General features: G+C 50.1%; 1 protein-coding gene across 1 annotated transcript; it reads right to left on the reverse strand.

Annotated features, from left to right (window-relative positions):
• Positions 1-194: 194 nt before the first annotated feature.
• On the reverse strand, positions 195-19,842 carry SORD (sorbitol dehydrogenase). The gene is made up of 9 exons (XM_017816981.1): positions 19,740-19,842; positions 15,759-15,792; positions 14,868-15,032; positions 13,044-13,203; positions 10,361-10,479; positions 10,046-10,111; positions 3,044-3,219; positions 2,105-2,226; positions 195-1,349 (listed from the first exon to the last, which is right to left on the reverse strand). The coding sequence occupies exons 1-9, from the start codon at positions 19,800-19,802 to the stop codon at positions 1,184-1,186; spliced, it is 1,071 nt and encodes a 356-aa protein (XP_017672470.1). The 5' UTR covers positions 19,803-19,842; the 3' UTR covers positions 195-1,183.
• Positions 19,843-20,390: the final 548 nt, after the last annotated feature.

Genomic DNA, 20,390 nt, shown 5'->3' on the forward strand with positions numbered 1-20,390 from the left:
CAGGATTAATTTGGCCACCTCTGGAATAAACATAAGCTTTGATTTGCAAGTTGTTGGGTCATTTGAGGTCTCACAGTCTTGCCAACACCGAGCTCAACCTGCAGCCTGGCACGGCCCAGGTCTGCACAGTCACCAAGGCCCAAAGTCAGAAACTCCTCCAACACTGTCACCCCACACTTTAAGGGACACACCAGGTAAGTCTCAGGTAGGCAGAATTTATTGAGGAAAATTCAGTACCGGCCCAAGGAAGGAACTGATCTCTCAGTACTAAAATTAACATGACTGTAATCAAAGATTAGATTTTATCTGCAACCTGCTACCTCATTAGTACCTTGCTCATGGCTCACAAACTCAGCAGGAAGGCTCAATATTCCCAAAAAATTATGATTTGTTCACAGTGGTAAAACCTTTGAATGATGCTGTCCCCTTATGGCTCCCCTGCACTTCCCTCTGTGCTAAAAGCAGCTGTATCCTCCAACAGCAGCCCCTCCCTGGGAACCACATAAGGACAAGGCCCTCAGCAGTCCCAGTTTCCCAGCCTGAAGTGGTCCCACAAGGAGCTGCTGGGGGGTGACACAGCAGATGTGGTCCCAGCTGGCCTCCAGACCAGCTTCACAAAAACCCTGGACTCTGAGCTTTGGGATATTTGCAAAGAGCATGGAGAGAATGACCTGAATGTGCTGATGCTTCCTATGGAGGGGGGATGGCCAGGCTTTGTTCCACAGGCTGTACAATCCCTGAGCATCCCTGAGGGGTGCAATGGGAAGGGGGAATATTCACACAGGGCTATCTCACATCCAGGGATTGTCATGCAGGAAGGGCTGCAGCCAGAGCAGTGCAGGGTGAGAAGGTGGAGTGCCAGTACCTCCCCCAGCACAGAGGCATCAAGCCAGGCTCTGCTGGGGGGCTGCAGGAGAAGAGCCAACTGAGAAAACCCTCATTTCTAACCCAACATTTTGATTCAAACTATTGGTTGTCCATTTGTAGCTACCTGTTAGTGCTCTAATGGTGAATCCCAGTGCCACTCACCCTCATCACCATTTGATTTTCTAGTTACAAGAAGCAGCTGTGCAAGGTGACTGCAAACACACAACAGCCCCACATCAGCCTCCTTCCTGCAGCCTCATCCTGCGCGTCCCAGGCAGGCCGGTGCAGTGGGGTGAGGGCTGGGCACTGCAGCAGCTCAGGGACTCTGGTCAGTGGGGTCACACTTCAGCATGACTTTGACCCCCTCACCCCTCTTGGTGGTCTCAAACGCCTCCAGAGCCTTCTCCAGGGGGAAGCGGTGCGTAACCAAGGGCTTGATGTTGATCCGCTTGGATGCGAGCAGAGCAATGGCCACGGGCCACCTGCAAGGGAAACAGCAGGGGATGAGAGCAAGCACTGCTTTGGAGCCCAAGGAAAGAGCAGGGAGAAGCCTGATTCACTGCAGCTATTTCCTCAGCCCAGGCAGCCAAGGGGACTTTTGCCCGCAAAGGATCTTCTGGAGAGGGAATCTCAAGCATCCAGCATGGGAGAATGGGACAAGCCAACTGAGCTGGGCTGTTGAGCACTGAGGAGGCAGGCCCTGCTTCCCAGACAGTTGGCTAAGTAGGAAGCAAGTGAAAAATCAAGGAAACAACTTCTTTGGAAGCATCAAATGAAAACCAAACTGCCATGCTCCGCTCTCCCCTCACCTGGCCTCCTCGCTTGCACACTGACCACTGTGGAGCTCAAACTCACGGACTCAGTGCAGGAGAGGAAAGGAAAAGCCTCATTCAGCTTCCAGCCTCTTCAATTGGATTGCATTGCTGCTCCACTTAGAATCATAGAATCATCGAGGTTGGAAAAGACCTCCAAAGATCATCAAGTCCAACCACAATCATGGAGTCCAACTAGGAATGGGCCAAGTTAGAGCAATAGGGTTACAAAGGGGTGCAGCACCTAATCTAATTCCCAAATTACCTACTTAAAGACATTTCTCATTTTAAGACGGAGCTTGACAACATCCCATAAACCCTTCCTTGAGAGCTACAGATCAAGCAAAGATTCTTGCTCCACTGGTAAGAAACTATAGCTCTGATGGGCTTGGAGACACACAAGCCCCCCCCTGCATGAGACTCACGTGTTGCAGTAGCGGAATATCCCCCGGATATCCACCTCCCGCACGGCAGCATTCACAATGGGCACCGTCACCATCTCAGGCCCCAGCCCCACCAGCACCAAGGTCCCACCAGAACGAGTGGCCTGGAGAGCAAAAACACAAACGTTACACTTTGCAGAACGCAGCTGCTGGAGCCCGTGCAGGGTCTGTCAAAAATAAAGGCACACTTTGTGGCTGCAGTGAATGATGGAGAAGCCAGGGGAGAGGCAGGATGCTGTCAGGAGCCTGTAAGAGTGAAACACACAGTATTCAAGGCTAAAAATGCAATCTTTTGAAAATCTCCAAAGGATTCTGGTATCTAAATCTCATTCTGAAAAATGGCTGGCATTTAGGACTACAAAGAGTGCTTTGGGATTTCAATAGGAAAGATTTAAAACTAAGCCTGGTGCTTCACTGGAATTTCTCTTTTTGCCACTTGTCCCATTCCCCTCCTTGTTTTTCCCTGTGAAACTCTCCACTACCTTCACCCCATTCTCTTCTTAATATGTTCATGGCAGCAAAACATCACTTCCTTAACTGCTTCCTTCACCTTCTGGAATTAATTTTCTTGATTATTCTCCTTATTTGGATATAACTTCGACTTAACAGAAGGTGATGTTCTGCTCGTACCAGCTGCCTGATACTGCTGCACAGTCATGCTTGGGTTTTGGGGTCTTATTGAGGACTCTTTGGGAAGTGGTTTAGCACCTGAGCATCAAATTAATTATCAATTATCCCCATGCCAACGTTAACTCTTTAATTGCCTCTCTTCTTTTGCTGTCTAATGAGCACCTTCTCTCCCCACACCAAGCCCAGTGAAATTAAACACAGTGAGAGTGAAATAACTCATTCACTGCAGCATCCCAGACAAAACCAGATCAATGCCATCCCTGCTCTGCCTTGGGGACAAGTGGTACTCACATAAATGCCAGCCTGGATGCAGGCCTGCACCCCTGTGCACTCCACAGTGATGTCGGGCATGCAGCCAAGCACACCTTCCACTTTGGAGGCCACCTCCTGAGGGGTCTCGTTCTTCACTTGAATGGTAAAATCTGCCCCCACCTCCTTGGCCTTTTGTAGGCGAGAGGCAGATAAATCTGGGGAAAAGCAAAACAAGTCAAGAGCTGGAGCACTGTATGAAACAGAAGGGGAGGAGCAACCTGAGTCTGGAAACTGCTTCCTGCATGTGTGCACAGGGCAGCATAACCAAGAGAGGGAAGGGTCTGTGTTCACTCCTTCTGGGCAGGCAGAGAAGGATCATGAAATCACAGACTAGTTTGGGTTGGAAGGGACTTTAAAGCAAATCCAGTTCCCTCCTGTGCCGTGGGCAGGGGCACCTTCAACTAGACCAGGTTGCTCCAAGCCCGATCCAACCTGGCCTTGAACACTTCCAGGGATGGGGCAGCCACAGCTTCTCTGGACAACTTGTGCCACAGGGCCTCCCCACCCTCACAGGGAAGAATTCTTTCCCAATATCCCATCTAACCCTGCCCTCTGACAGTGGGAAGCCATACTCCCTTGTCCTATCACTCTGGATCCTTGTTCAAAGTCCCTCTCCAGCTATCTTGGAGCCCCTTTATCACTGAAAGAGGCTCTAAGGTCTCCCTAGAGCCTTCTCTTCTCCAGGCTGAACAGCATGAGCTCTCCAAGCCTGTCTACAGAGCAGAAGGGCTCCAGCCCTCCCACTTGACCATCTTCATGCCCCTCCTTTCCTCTAACAGGTGCTGGGTGGTCCCAGATGATGAGGACGATGAAGGATGAGCAGTGAGGACAACTTTAAGACACGGGAGATGCCAAAGGCTCTCCAGCTGCAGATGCCAAAGGCTCTCCAGCTGCAGAAGAGGGTGTGCTTCAAAGAGACTAAAGCACAAACCCACAGACAAAACTCACACCATGCAGAGCAATGTCTGAGTGAAGGAACAGATGCCACCACTAGACTGGAGGAGTGACTTCTAAAATGATCATTTTGTAGTTGTCCCAGTTTCTCTTTGGTACTGCATGAACACCAGTAGTGCCAAGACAAACTAGAAGGCCAAGCTTAACTCCCAAGGGCATGGGTAGAGATACCACAAAAAGGAACCAGAGCAGGAGCAGCCATGGCTGAGCTGTCATGGTTGCCATGGTTGCTGTCCCAACACTGCAGAGCAGAGTAACCTCAGTGCAGGCAAAGGCAAAAGGCAGTAGGAGGCCAGGACAGACAGGGCACTCGCTCCAGAGCAGGCTGTGACCCACCTAAAGCTGCCTCTGGCTCTGGCTGCACTGCTCAGTGTCTCTCTGGCAATGACTCTGATGAAGCAGCTTCACTAGTTCAGGCAGGACCTTCATCCAGTAGTGAAATGGACTGTAAGAAACTCTGTTACACACCTACTCAGTGAGTTAGCCCAGGGAAGAGTCCACAATGAGGAAAAAAAACACCACTCTTGCATTTTCCTTCCCTGGCTCTTCACATTATTTACTCCCACCCTCAAGGATGCTTCCCAAGGGGCACGAACCAGGAGCAAGGTTGCTCTGACCTTGCTCCTTGATGGCCCAGAAATCACCTGGGTATGGACAGCATAGCACCAAGAAGCCTTTTCACAGGAGACTTCGGGCTCAGAGGATCATTAATGTGGCACCAGATGAGAGCAGACCATGAAGTCTCTGAAGGCTTCCTCAGTGAACTCTCAGCTGGTGCTTTTGGCTGAGTGAACTGCACAAAGCATCAGTTGTCAACAGTACATGTCCCTGCTGCCACAGACATCTCCCACTCCTTTACCCTCCTGGTAACAGCACTGGAGACTGCTGAGTGTCTCTCAGACAGTTTCTGTCAGAGGTGAACGAACAGACAAGCCCATAAAATAAAAAGGGAGTGGATCTGGTAATAGGGTGGACTTCAGACACCCCATTAAGACAGAGCAACAAAGCTGGTGATGATAAACATCTGTGAGGGCGTGGCTCAATTCCAGTACTCTGTCCTGAGGGTTCTTGACAGCACTGTAAATACCTTCTGAAGATCCACAGGATGGTTTGTACCATGGAGCAAGCTGCCCTGTCAGGTAGCCACACTGTCTCTGCTTTTCCACATCCTATGGAAAGAAGCCACCCACCCCTCTGCAGGCACCAGTGGTGACCAGGACATCTCTGGAGATAAGGATGTGAACAGCCAAGGAGAAGAGTGGCATTTCCCAGGTCAACAACCTTTTTGCCCTGCACTAAAGCAGTAGTCTACAGGGGTCTGCAGGCTGGCACTGGAAAAGATGGCTGAATCAAGAGCTGTAACAGCCAAGATTTCCTAGACCCAAAACTGAGGGGTGAACAGTGTCTCCTCCCAGGGGTCCTGAGCTTGAAGACTCAGAAATCGATGCCTTTGCCACAGGCACACTCCTCTCCAGGACACACAGCAAGGTGCAAGACACCCCTCTCACCAGGGCACAGTCTTCAGAGAAGTCAGAGATGGGATGGGGTGAAAATATCAAGGGAAAAGGAAAGGAGGTTGAGGCCAGTGCTCTGACATGAACCCCTCTGACTCAGCCACGTGCTGGGAGGGAGCTGGACCAGAGGCTCTGCCTGCCCATCACACAGGGAACAGGATGGGACTCACTGGCAGGGCAGGTGATGGACAAGACCCTACGGGCAGTGGGAGGGCTTGGGATGCCAGGTGTGGCCACACCCACTGAGATGAGCACCCAGAAAAGCTGTGGAGGGAGTTTCAAGAAGGGATAACAAAGGGTAATGAAATGTAGATGAAAGAGGAAAAGCTAAGGCTGAAAAGTAAGGGCAGCATCACCCTGGAAGCCTCAATGTGGGCTCTCATTCCTGTGGCTGCAGGAGGATTAGTCAGGTCTGTCCCTCCCAAGCTCTGGGCATTGGGCTCCAGGCCATGTATGGTCATGCTTGACCCCAGCTGAGCTGCACTCAGAGACCTCCTGTGCTCCAAGAGCATGGGCAGGGACTTTTGGAGGCACCTGAAGTAATAAGAAACACTTCTGCCCAGCATGGTTGTTGTATCCCAAATCTGTCTATGCCAAGGAGACCACAAGGCTCAACAGGGCTCCCAGCAATGGACCCAACTCCTCCTGAAGTTTGGTCTCACACCGGCTCACAGCAGACACAGCTGGACTCAGCCATTTTTAGTATCTGCCCAGTGACTAAGGTATTTTAAACTGCCTCTCTGGCAGAAATAATCCAGAGACTTTGTCCTGGAGTGACAGGACAGCCAGTGTGTTTCAAAGTGGCCAAAAAAATCACTCTCGGGCAACAAAAAAAGCCCCCCTCCGCCTCCACCGTTGCTGTAGTTGGCCTCTGGTTTGCTGACCTGCTCAGGAAGGAAGTCCTGGCTCAGAGAGGCACATGGGACATGGCAGCAAATACCATCAGCCCTGCTCAGGGCTGCAGTAATATCTCTGGCCTAAGTGAATCAGCATGAAGCACTTCCTGAAGCAGACAGATCTGCAGGTTACTGGTTTGTTTGGAGCTCCAGACACTTGTGAGTCTTGGGAGGGACCAAGTCGTTTGAATTTCAAACCTTACTGAGGCCAAACCCCACAAAAGTCTTGCGAAAATGGTCCATTATACAATTACAGGGTTGCATCTTGCCTCTAGTGAGAAATCTGTTTTCACTTCCTGGCCACTGTAGCTAATTAAAGTTTTGGCTGCCAGAACAAGAGTAGTCCTGTGTCTCTGCTTCCAAATAAGTTATCAAATTACCTTTAAGCTTCTCATAATGGTTTATGAGCCAATTTGACAGGTAAATATTCTTGAAGCTCTCACACTTTCTGTGTTAATCTTCTTTCTCAAAGCAGCTGAGCTCTGGACAGTTATTCATCCTCCCTGACCTTGACTTCCAGGGTTTCTGGAGGCACTGACACCCAGAACTTAGGATTCAGATAGCACAAGAGGAATAATTTCCCTTACATAGGAATTACTAAATGCAACTTTAGTGACAGACAGAGCAAGGCAAGAGAGCCCAACACTGCCATACGAACACCTAAACTGTCTCTTCACTTGATGGGGAGTAAGGCTGAACTTATATGTGTTTCTAGGGAGAAAAGCAGCTTTTCAGAGCAACAGCAAGGCAGAAGGACAGGAGAAGGTTGTACAGAAATATCAATCACATCCACTCAGCAGTGGAGTGGAGAAAGACATAGACCTTTGTGAAGAGTAGATGAGGACCCAGGAAACAAATTGATCTTCTCACCCAGCTGGAGCCTGCTAAATACATCAATCACTCCAGGTGAGCCAGACAGAAGCTATAGGAGATGAGTTCTCCCCAGGCGAGGAAAAAGCTTTTCTAAATATTTCTAAATATTTCTGTATTTGTGAGCAGCTTGTCAAAACAAACACAAACATTTAAATCCTTAAGTGCTGCACAGACAAAGCTCTTCACAGACAAACACATCATAAGAATTCCGGGTAATGAATTCAAAGAATCTGATTGCAAAGTACAAGAGGTCCTTTGTGGGCAGACAGGCATCTCACAGGTGTTGGCTCCTAAAGCTGACACAAAAAGCAATTCTCTGAGAAGGGCAGCAAAATCCCAAGGGGCAATAAGCCAAACCAAACCCACTCCTCAGCTCATATCACACACAAATAATTGACTAGGGACAGCACCTCCACGGGTGTCTCTCAACATCTCAGCCAAACCCCTCTTGTGTGGGAGATGTCTACGAGTCACAATCAATATCTAGGCCAGTACACAGAGATAAGGGGTAATTCCATGTATCCAAGCCTACTGACCCTACAAACCAGGCACCAGGAACTTCCTGTGGCCACTTGGAGTCCTGTGGCACATGATACACAGAGCAGCTCACCCAGGGCCCCCAGCAGCAGCCTATGGGCAGAGGCAGCAGCAGCTCCCAGAGTTACAGGGAAGATACACTCAGGCAGGAGTGGGAATGGGGTGACAGGCTGAGCCAGCTGCCTCAGCCCCACCAACCCCTGCCAGCTCACCAAGCCCTTCCCCACCCAGGAACGGGGTCACCCCCAGCCCCTGCACCAGCCCAGCTGGGCAGCAAAGTTCCTCGTGTGTGATTCAGGAGCAGAGCTGTTTTTCCTGCTACAGCAAACACCATCCACTAATGACAAGACTTCACAAAATCTGAGGTGTGGACTGATCCCGTCCATCAAGCAACACACACCTTCAGGGTGAGGCCAGCAGAACTAAAAATGCCCTGGACTTGGCAGCAAGAGGATTAAGGGAGGAGAAGGCAATAATCCGCCTTGGTTTTTGACCTGAGCTACTACTGAAGGATGTTTCTGCAAAGGCAAGAGGGTGGGACCTGAATTTTATCTCTCAACCCAAAGATGGAAACACAGTAGTCGAGAGGTCAATTATACACCTGGCCCTAAGAATGGGAGGTGAGTAGCAGCCTTCTGACAGGTCCAGGTTGGGGTTTTGACCCAAAAGCACTGCAGCAACCCTTGCTCATTGACCAGTGGCACCTGTAACTGCTCCTCCTGGCCATCACCACTCAGAAAGATCAGGGAGTCTCAGTGAGAGCTGGAGACACCACTTGCAGGCCCTGCTCAAACCCCAGGTGGAGATTTCAACCAGTGAACATCCTGAGGTTTCTCCAGCTCTCCCTTCTTTTGGGCAAGCTACAGAGAGAGAGACTGAACCCTGGAGAAGTGGAGGCAGCTGGGCTGGCTTAGCATGGGATAAAAAGGGGAGACGGAACAGCTCTGCAACAACCTGAAGGGCAGCTACAAAGGTGATGAAAACTCGTTTCAGCTCTTGCAGACAAGGGTAAATCCCCACAAATGACAGTTTGTGAGTGGACCCCAGAAAAAGCTTCTTCGTTAAGAGGTGGTGCAAACTTTGAGTAGGGACCTTGAAAGGTGGGATCTCCTTCCTCAGAGGTTTTCCAGATGCAGCTAGACAAAGACATTGCTGTAAGCAGCAGCTGGACCAGAAACCTCAGTTGCGCAAGGAAGGCCCATTTCTGAAATGCAGGGACTCTGAAAAGGCCATTTCAGTCTATGTGGATAACCAGTGGAAAATGAAACCCCCAACAGGAGCAGAAAGAAGGGCAGAGAAAGACAAGTGAGAAGCACAGCGTGGCTGCACACAGAAAAAACTCAGAGCTGACATACAGATGCATTGACTCTTCCAAAATACCTGCTCAAAGTCTGAAGAAGGTTTTTAAGCCTGATCCACGGACCATTGCTTGCTTCTTTATTCTGGATTGTTCTCCCTGAGGCTACTCCACCCACACAACTTGTCCATGCTGGGAATCAGGAGTTATGACCCTGGTCCTCTAACCCAGCAGAGGAGTTGCAAACTGCATCTTCTTGGATATCCCAGTTAGGGCAGAGATCTAAGTCTTGTCCTGGGGAACAACAGGATTCCCTCCAGACAGGCACATCCTACTACTCCAGTCACAAACAGATTTGCTGGGCTGCCTTCCCCAGCAGTAAACTTGAAGGAATAATTTGGAGTTAGTCAAAGTGCTGGAGCATATCCAGAGAAGGGAACAGAGCCAGGGAAGGGTCTGGAGCACTAGGAGCAGCTGAGGCAGCTGGGAGGCTCAGCCTGGAGAAAAAGAGGCTCAGGAGGGACTTTCTCATTCTCTACAACTCCCTGACAGAAGGGTGGAGCCAGGTGGGGGTCAGGCTCTGCTCCCAGGGAACAAGGGACAGGACAAGAGGAAAGGGCCTCAAGTTGTGCCAGAGGAGGTTTAGGTTGTATATTAGGGAAAAATATCTTCCCTGGAAGAGTGGTCAGGCATTGGAACAGGCTGCCCAGGGAAGTGGTGGGATCACCGTCCCTGGAAGTGTTCAGAAAACATGTGGATGTGGCACTTATGGACACGATTGGGCTTGGCAGTGCTGGGTTAATGGTTGGGCTCAAAGATCTAAGACGTCTTTTCCAACCTTAATGATTTTGTGATTCTGTGAAAGTGTTGTATCATGGGAAATAGGCACACAAGGGATACAAGGACTTACCTGTGACCACCACAGCAGCTGCACCCATCATCTTAGCAACAATCACATTAACGAGGCCAATTGGTCCTGGGTACAAGGGGGTGAAAGAGAACATGTACCACTGTCAGGCAGCACCAGCCACAGGCTCTGAACACTGAACCCAGAGCCCTGCATGTTCCTGGGTTAAAGGAGGCTCTGGCAGCCCCAAGGTCCCCCTTGGAACCCTGGAGCTGTGCCATGACCCCCACTGACAGCAGAGCCCAGGAGCTCAACCTGAGCCCTGCCCATCCTCTCCCAGCAGACAGGGAATCAAAGGACTGAATGTGTTCACCATACCAGAGCCAGACACGAAGACTTTGCTTCCCAGAGTGACTCCTGCTCTTTTACAGGCATGGATTCCCACTGACAGGGGCTCGATAAGGGCTCCTTCTTCAAAGGTGACGTTATCTGGAAGCCTGCAAGAATGGGACACAAGCAACAGTCACCAAAAAGGTTTATGAGGGTGATAAGGAAAGCCATGACACTTGAAGACCAAACATGGGTGTAAATCACAGTGGCAAAACCCACTCTCACCCTTGGTGAGAGAAACGCCAGGCTGGAATGTGTTTCAAGAAGTTCTATTGCCTGTTTTTTTCCTCTAAAGCAGCATCAAGTGCACCTAAACCAGTGAGGTTTGCCCAAGCACCAAACACAGGGACCCAAAAACTTTCCCACATCAACTCTCCAGTACTTGATGAGTGAACCCAAGGACTCCTTTGCCACTCATTCCCTTTGGAATAAACGCCCCAGTTGCACATGCACCACCCCAAGGGCTGCCCTATGGCTGGGACCCACCAGTGAGATCCCAGACCTCTCACCTGGGTTGGATCACTCAGCTCCACACTTTTAGAAAATGTCTGATTGCCAGAGGTGATGCCACCAGGAAAGGCAGCCAGGTCCAGGTCTCCCCATAACACCTGGGACCTGCTCCCCTGATGCACCAAGTGTTTTAAACCAGTGGACTGGTCCCAGCACACACCCTCGCAGCAGTCTTCAGACAGAAACAGCCCCGTCATGCAGCCAGTGTGAGTGATGGAAAAAAGCAGAGGGGATTGAAACCCTTCTGAACTGCTGACAGAATAAATCTCAGCCCCACAATGCTGCCCACCAGGGAGCCACCAGCATGGGCTCCCTCATAGAGGGTGCTGGGAGCTGTACCTGCCAGGAGGGTTTTTCTGACAGCCCTGGGAAGCTCAAGGTCAAATCTCAGCCAGGACAACACGAAGCCAAAGAAACGGAAATTATGGTTGTGGGAAGACAGCTGTAAGATATCTGCATGTCCCTTATCTCCAGGAGGCTTTAAAGGTCTGACTGCAAGAGTTCATCTGTCACAGAGTTTGGCATCACGTTTGCTCCTGCTGGATCTGGGCACTGCCCTGTCAATGGGAGGGCAGGTTCACAGTGTGATCCCACCTCCATTAAGTTACTTGGAGCATCCAACAGAGAGTCTGCTCACCAGCAGGACAGACAATAACTGGCCAAATGCGCGAGAGCCCACTGAGCTCACCCATCAGCTGTTCCCAGCAAACCTGTGCTGGCAGAGCAGCTTCATGCCAGGGAATCTACTCGGCATCAGCCAGCCACAGCTCTGCAGATCTGAAACCAGGAGCACCAAGTCCAGGCTTTGCATTTCAAAGCTCAAAAATAAAATAAGATAGCCAAAGTTATATTTACTCAAATTGGAGGAAAAAAAAGCAAAACCCTGGAAGAAGCCGGCTACAAACCAGCCATGTCCTCCCACGCAAAAACTTGTGACGTTGTCAGAAAATGTTATTTTAATACACAGGAAATCAGTGACAGTGGGTCTGCACAGTGAGACGTTAATCCCATCTGGAGCAGCACCTCATCCTGACAGCAGCTGCTTGGGATCTGCTTTGAAAGCTTCCTGCCTTAGGACTCTCAGGAGAAGAGCAGTCAAGTGCCTCCTTCCGACTGCTGCAATCCTGAATGCTCCCTGTGCAGACACCAAGGATCAATCCCAAGGACCTTCCTGCTCATGGAAGAACCAGCTCTGTACAGACTGAGAAAGAACATGCTGGACAGGTAGAGCAGTCTCAAGGGGGCACTATTTTTAACTGGGCTGTTTTTAACTCCTTGTTAAAGGCACTTATGTGGATATAACATTGGAGAGGCTTTTTCAGGTTTCCAGAGTGTATGAGGCCCTGGCACAGGTTGCCCAGGGAAGCTATGGCTGCCCCATCATCCCTGAAGTGTTCAAGGCCAGGCTGGATGGGGCTCTGAGCAACCTGAATAAGTGGAAGGTGTGCCTGCCCATGGCAGGGGGATGGAACAAGATGAGCTTTAAGATCCCTTTCAACCCAAATCATTCTGGGATTCTATGATTTGCCAGAGTGTTTAAGCACAAATTTGCTTCTAAGCAAATGTGTCAGTCCTGCCACAACTAATAACATACTCAGGTTTGCTGAACTGGATATGAAAACAGATGTGTAATGCTGGCAGCTTAGTGGGGACACTCAGAGTCACACAAGAGAAACAGCTCAGCAGGGCCACTGCTTACTGTTCCTGCTCTGCTCCGAGTGGGATGACTTTGTTTCAAATGACAGAGCAAGGTGTCAGCAGTCACCATGGTGTTTCCTGAAAAGCAGCAGCAAAGCTCAGCTCAAAGAACTGGATAAAAACCTTCAGGCACCAGCCTAAGAAGGCAAGGATATAAAAAGACAGCAGAAAACAAACTAAGAGCAGAGAGCAAATGGGAAAAGGAAAATAATTAAAGGGTAAAGCAGAAGTGACATCCCAGAAGACATGCAAGAAATGTTTATGTCTGGCACCGGAGGGGATAAACTGCGCCTGCCTGACAAATCCTTTGCAAAGTGGCTGCCATCCAAGCTTAGACATGTTATTTATGGATCAGAAGGCAACAAAACCTGTTGGGATCATGTAAAGAGTACTCAGAAGGGCCAAGAGGTGATTGCTTCCCCCAGGGAGTGTGTATTTCCCTGCAGAGCAAGCACGGACTAACTTGTAGCAGTAGCTGGCACTGTGCTTGTAGTAGCGGCACAAGTTCCCATCGTCGGGGGGGGTTGCACAGAAGAAGATGGTTGGGGACAGGTTGTAGCGGCCAGTTTTGCAGAACTCATCCATTTCCCTCGGGACGCCCGGCTCGATGGCCACACGGTCACCTGCCAGGGAAAGGCTGTGTCAGTCAGGGAGAGGGTGGCACACAGGTATGAGTAGCACCAAAAAACACAGGAACCCTGGAACAAGAGAGGCATGAGGGACCAGGGCAACCTGGTCTAGTGAAAGGTGTCCCTGCCCATGGCAAGGGGGTGGAATGAGATGAGCCTTAAGGTCCCTTCTAACCCAGGCCAGTCTATGATTCCATGATTATCTAATTGCAAGCACGAGGCAATTATGTTTTCTCCATACTAGAGGAAATAGTGTGACCACAGTACAGTTTGCTAGTACACAAGGGACACAAACCAGCCCATTTATTTGGAAAAGGAAGCCAATTGGAGTCAAATCTCTAAGTGAAGCTCCACCAAAGACTTTCAGCCAGACATGGTGACAAGCAGGAGGATGGACAGAAGCAAAGAGCCATCTAGGCCACAGCATCGCCTCTCAGATGGCCTTGGGGAATGTCTGGGGGTGAGAGGAGCAGGACACACACATTCTGAATGCTCTCCCAGCCTCCCAAGTTGTATGTGGTTTGTCTGTATTTAGTAACACTGAACGATTTCTCCTCCTCTTTCCACTGTGTACCTGGTCTGCTACACCTCAGTGGATGCTGTACATGGTTCTGACTGTCCCTTGCTCTTGTATTGGAGGAATCCGAGAACAGGAAAGCTTTATGTGGTCTCTCCCTGCCCTCCATGAGTCCTCAGACATGTGCCACACATCCTTGAGTTGTCTCTCCAGCTCCCAGCTAAAGTTCCTGACTTAGATGTGTCACAGAGATGCTGCTCCATGTCCCATCATCTCCTTGTCCTCCTCTGTCCTCACCTCTTTTACATCCCTTTGGAAAGAAGGAGACTGGAACTGCACACAGAATCCAGATGGGCACTGATATCCTCTGACTGAGTCTCTGTACCTTTCCTAACAGTGATTTGCATTTTTCACCATTGCTGAGGCACTGCTGCCACGCTCAGTGGCAGAGCCAAAGGTCTCACCCCTCAGCAGTGGGCATTTTAGCAACAAAGCTGGATTTGTTTCTTCTGTTGTGGACATCACTTTATGTTTACCTGCATGGAATCTCACCTGGATCTTAATGGCACCTCTCGGGTGTCCCTTAACTCTTGCTAGCTCTCCTGCATCCTCTCCACTCCGCCTAAGTTGCTCTCATCAGCAAACTTTGCAAAATTCCCTGCTCAGCCCATTTTCTAGGACATTCAGGAGCGTAGCGAGTAGTGGAGGTCACATCACAAGGCCTGGAGCAGTTGCTCCAGTGACCTCTCTGCACTGCAGGAGGCCTTTTGCTACTTCAAGAACACACACGCAGAAGAAACATTAACAGCAGGTTGCTGGCAAGAGCAACGCACGTGGTTTCTGAAGCTTTATCAAGCTTCCTTAAAAGGCACCTTGTACTGGCATATGCTCTGCTCTGCATTAAAATACAGCCAGGCAAGCTCGAGATATCCCAGGATAAAGCTACCTAAGGAATATCATACACCACAGTGGCCAAGCTGGGTGATTAATAGCAGCACAGTGACACTTTGTGAAGGAGAACATCACGCTGTGACCTCAGAACCCCAGATAAATTTATGTGACCTAAAGAAGCCCAGCCTGCTATGGACACATTTTTGGGAACTGAATAGCAGGAAAACCAAACAGTTTTGGTTGCAAATACCTGGTTTCAGATGAGTCACCCCTGAGCCCACTTTGACGACAGTCCCGGCAGCTTCGTGCCCCAACACCATGGGGTCCTTGACGACAAAATCCCCGATCCGTCCGTGCTGCCAGTAGTGGACGTCGGACCCGCAGATCCCGACGGAATGCATGCGCAGGAGGACCTCTGCCAGAACAGCAGGGAAAGCTCCTTGTAGAAAACTCACCTTCTCGGGCACTGGGAGAGCAGCACGTTGGCTGGCCCTGGGCCCCACAGCAAAGGCCAAGCCAGTATTGACACATCCAAATTTACTGGCATTAAATAAATACACCAGAACGGCACATTCACACATTCATGAGCCATGAAATACCAAACTACGCATGTACTCACAAATCAGGAAGGCTTAAAATATGGTGAGAAAAAAGCTAATGTCAACAAAAAATACGGTCCACAAAACAATACAATTTAAGAGGGGCGTGACTATTGCTGGAGCAGGACTAAAAGAGCAAGTCCATTTAATTTTTCCTTCTCCCTAAGCTGTGGTTTCAGCCCTGGAGAGTTAGTGAATCAAATTTCTATCAGCCCATATGCCCACCCTATTAATGTTTAGTCCTGCAATAAGATCATCTGACATGTCCCAAGAGCCATTTAATGTGACATACATGAACTGATGGAACAGGAAGCAGAAAAAGCCAGATAAAGGGATGTATCTGTGACTGCTCCAGATCCTCTTTTCAGCTGGAAAAGCAGTATTATCTGTTTCAGCCACACAGTCTTTTTCGGATTATTTTATACTTCCTCTGAAATATTTTATCCATATATAAATTTATAATATCAAGGAGTAACAAAAGAGAATGAGAAAACCAAGAGATCAGTAAAGAAAGCAGACAGAAGCATCATCTGTAGACCTACCATTGGGACCTGGTTCTGGGACTGGACGGGCTTCCTATGGAGAAAAGGAAAAAAAAAACATTTAGCTGCGTGTACATAGCCCTGGGAATACCTTGTGGAAAGCCAGCCCAGGTTAGCTCATGTAAATCCAGAAGCAGATGAGGGGTTTGGTCCTGTCTGCTCAGTAAGACCCTGCTGTGCAATGAGGAGCTTCCTCTTAAGCGCAGCTCGTTTTCCAGGCTCAGGGGAGGATTATGGGATCCATTCCGAGTGAGCAACTGCCAGCTTGGAAATCCACTCTCCAAACTATTTTGCAGTACATTTCCCTTCCCTGCCCAAACAAGAGCCACATACTAAACTTCTCTGCCCCAGAGCAGCCTCAAGTTTCAGTTTAATCCCTCATTCCCTGAAGGCTGACAAAAAAAAATCACCTTCTGTGACTGGGAAGATTCTGAACCACCTCTTTCTGTAAAGTCTTAATATTGTGGTGATTATGTTATTATTATAAATAATAGGAAATATTTTTAGTACATAATCAGAGAATCACAGAATGATTTGGGTTAGCAGGGACCTTAAAGATCATCCAGTTCCACCCCCTGCCATGGGCAGGGACACCTTCCACTATCCCAGGTTGCTCCAAGCCCGGTCCAACCAGGCCTTGAACACTTCCAGGGATGGGGCAGCCACAGCTTCTTTGGCCAACCTGGGCCAGGGCCTCCCCACCCAGTTCCAGTGATACATAATTTATACATAATATTTATGTACAATAATGTGTACATAATAATTGCATAATGATTTATACATAACAATGTATAAATCATCTTTAAACTTTACTGTAAATCCCATTTCAGGTCATGTCCTCTTGTAATTGCCACAGCACCTCTTTATGGGATGAACAAAGTTAGAGTTAGAAGAGTCACAGAGTGGTCACTTGGCCTCACATCACCCTTCCACCCAAAAGGTCTGCAGGCATTTTGCCTTCACTGAGCTCCCTCAGCTGCATCAAAACCCAAAAGGAATCATCTTATTGGGTTTTACAACACCAAGACACTACAATACCCATTGAGCATCCACCTCAACAATCACGTCTCTAAGAAAAGCCCCCCCAAAGCAGTGCCAACAATGAACCTTCAGAATCCATTTGCTGTTCAAATTTTGAAGAGCACTGTTCTGCATTTTCACTAATTAAATACATTCTCAATCCCAGTATATTCCTCAACTCCTGCTTTGTACTTCACCATTCTAAACATCACAGAAAGAGAAACTCTGAAAACACAGTGAATTGTTCTCATACAATTCAACCAACTGAAATTTTCCATGTTCAGACCTCCTATTCTTCTCCCCTTAGTTTCCCTGTAAAGAAGTTTTGTGTCTGCCTGGGAGGTTTTGTCACCCTCAACAGGGTCCCTCTGAAGCTTCTTCCACATCCCAAGGTCACAATTCTATTTCTGACCAACTAGATCAAAATGTTTTCTCCCAGACTGGCAAAAGAAACTGTCTAAGATCAACAAGCACCTCTGACAAAGTTAGAAAAAAAATCAATTAATTAAATTAAATTAATTAAATCAAATCAATTAAAAAACAATACTAACTGTAATAACAGCACCTCAACCATAAAGCCACCATCCTGTGACAGCCTTATCTCACCTCTGAGTCAAAGGGATCTTGAATGTTAGGGCTGTGTAAGATAGTGATAGATATCTATCATCGGACCTAGATTAGGATGAAGTTCAGTAACCCTATGGAAGAGCTCCAAGTGGGGCCAATTAGATTCTGAAATAATAAGCCAACTGCCCAGGCAGCTGCGTGAGGGCAGGAGAAGGCCCTGGGAGCCTTTGTGCAAACGTTTAAGTTTTTGCATGATTGTTGTGTTCTGGGTTCAGACCTGTATCTGCAATTTTAATATGTGGGAGGGTTGTTATGTCCCACTGAGGAACACAGCCCAGAGCATTATTTTTAAAAGAGGTCTTTCTCTTACACAGAAAATGCAATAAGCACTTGATCTGGTGACACACCAGAGGTACAGACCACAGACTGAACAAAATAGTCCACGGTAAGAGATAAAGCCAACTTCCAGCTGAAGATGGGGGTGTGTAAAAAAAAAAGAATACTTTTTTTTTTAAGTTACAGCTGTGCCCAAAAAAACCCAGACACCGTGGTGAGAAGTGAATCCTCCAGCCTGATTTGTAGAAAATAGGAGTGACCAAACCAGAGAACACCAAAGACACGAGTTCTGCTATTGTTTGGTGTTCACTGAGAAGTTCAGAAATTGTGACTGGTAAAGAAAATGCAGCAAATGTTTTCTGTGAAAGGAGACAGGGAAAGACAGGTCATGGTACAAGCATAAAACCAATAAATCCTCAGCAGGCACCAAACAGGAGCCTGTGGCAACCACCCAAGGGCAAAAGGAGAGTCAATAAAAACAAAGTCAATGCGTTTTCACATAGTGCAGGGGTCACAGTGACTCTCCCATGGGAAACCTGTCCAAGAATCAAGAAAAGTGTGGGAATTGCGGGAAAATGGTCTCACCCAGCTTTAGGTATCAATAACAAATAACAAGTTCAGAGCTCACTGCTGAGACTCCTTCGGTGATCAGTGGGTCAATACAGTGAGCACCACCCACATTGTGGCAAAGAAACTTTAGGGAAGCCCAGGAGGATGACACCAAGGGGCTGCCAGTGAGGCAGGGGGGCACTGGTGACCAGCTCCAAGGTCAAACATCCCAAGGAAAACTCACACATGTGGGTGTAATCCAGTTTAGGGACCAGCAACACAGATGTGATGGAGTCAGTGTCCACCTCATGAGTGTCACAAATCACAGGAGTTTGAAAACATTTCTTCAAGTAGAGGGACCACCTCAATCCTCAACCCCTTTTATTTCTTTTGGTAGTCAGGCTCCAGGCCCAGGCTCTACGTGCTTGTAGTGAAAGTGCAGTTGTGTCAAAGGTGCCTGGGAGCTGCACAGGAACCACCCCCACAGACACCACTCAGACTCTGGCACATGCGGCTTGGGCTGGGTGGGAATGGTGAAAAATCCCTGATAACCATCCTCCAAACGAGGCACTGTGGGTATCCAAAGTCTGTGTGCTCCCAAGAGCCCTCCTGCCAGGACTGTGTGTCCTGCCAATGTTTGCCCATGGAAATCTTCCTTCCCCCATTTGGCACTCGTCAAACTGGCAAACACAGATCCCCAAGCAGCACTGTGATGATTCAGCAGCCAGGAAGAGCCAAGTGTTCCCAGTGACAGAAGCAGAATGAGCCTGAAGTACTTTAAAAGTACAAAATAACCCCCCTACACACACACACTCCGAGCGAGGGGGTCCTGCAGCACCTGCTCCCTCTGAGACCTCTGTTCTGCTGCTCACCTGGGCTCTGACAGCCCAAAGCAGCTACAACCACCTTCCATCCCTGCTCCCCGGGAGCACTTGTCTCAGCTATGAGAATGGCTTGTGTCCCCTAAAAGCATTCTGCAACTGAAAGCTTCCCAAGCTTGGAAAAACAACAGAAAACGTACAGGATTTGTCATGCAAAGTTGCCAGGACCATCTGAAAGCAGACCGTGCTTCTAACAGTATTGCGCTCTCCTGCTTGCATGAATGGGTGTATCCACGAATTTATTTCTCTGGCAAGAATGTTTCACCTTCAAGGCACACGAGGGCAGGTGCGTTTTCCTTTCCCTGTACCGCTGTGCGGAGCCCGAAGCTGCCATACAGGGAGCGGGGCTGGGGGCGCCCCAACCACGGGGCACACCGGAATTTAGGGGGCCTGCGCCCCCCGGGTCACCCCCACCCCCAGGAGCGTGGAAGCCGCTGCCTTTCCCCGCTCGCAGCCCGGCACCGGGGGGGAACCAGAGGGGGAGAACGGGAGGGACCGGGTTGGCCGGACACCCCCGAGTGCGGGGGCTCAGCCCCGAGACCCGCGGGAGCTGCCGCCGGGCCCCCCCCGCCCCGCGGCCCCTCGAGCGCGGCCCCGCTCCCGCCCGGCCCCGCCGCCCCGGCCGTACCAGCCGCAGGTCCCCGGCTCGGTGCACGACCACGGCGATGTTCTGCCCCGCCGCCGCCGCCATGGCTCGGGCTCTGCGCGGCACCGGGTCCAAGGGCCGCCGCCGGGGGGGCCGACCCTGCCCCGGCCCCCGCCCCCCCTGCCGGGGCCGGCGCCGCCCCCCGGGCACCGAGCGGGTACGGACGGGACGGCGACACGGACCGGGGACCGACCCCGGCTCCAGGCCCAGCCACAGCCCCAACCTCGGCTCCAGGCCTCAGCTCCAGCCCCTGCTCCAGGCCCTGGCTCCAACACTGAGCTCCAGCCCCAGCCCTGCCTGCAGCCCCAGCTCCAGGCCCCAACCCCAGCTCCTGCAGCTCCAGCCCCAGCTCCAGGCCCCAACCCCCGTTCCTCCAGGGCCATTCCCAGCTCCAGGACCATTCCCAGCTCCAGGCCTAGCCCCAGCCCCTGCTCCAGCTCCAGGTCCAGGCCCTGCCTTCAGCTCCAGCCCCTGCTCTAGGTCCTGGCTCCAACTCTGAGTTCCAGCCCCAGCCCTGCCTGCAGACCCAGCTCCAGGCTCCAACCCCAGTTCCTCCACCTCCAGCCCCAGGGTCATTCCCACCTCCAGCTCCAACTCCAGCCCCAGCCCCTGCTCCAGCTCCAGACCCAGCTC

Source organism: Lepidothrix coronata, unplaced genomic scaffold, assembly GCF_001604755.1.
Source record: "Lepidothrix coronata isolate B3197 unplaced genomic scaffold, Lepidothrix_coronata-1.0 Scaffold58, whole genome shotgun sequence".
Taxonomy (NCBI): domain Eukaryota; kingdom Metazoa; phylum Chordata; class Aves; order Passeriformes; family Pipridae; genus Lepidothrix; species Lepidothrix coronata.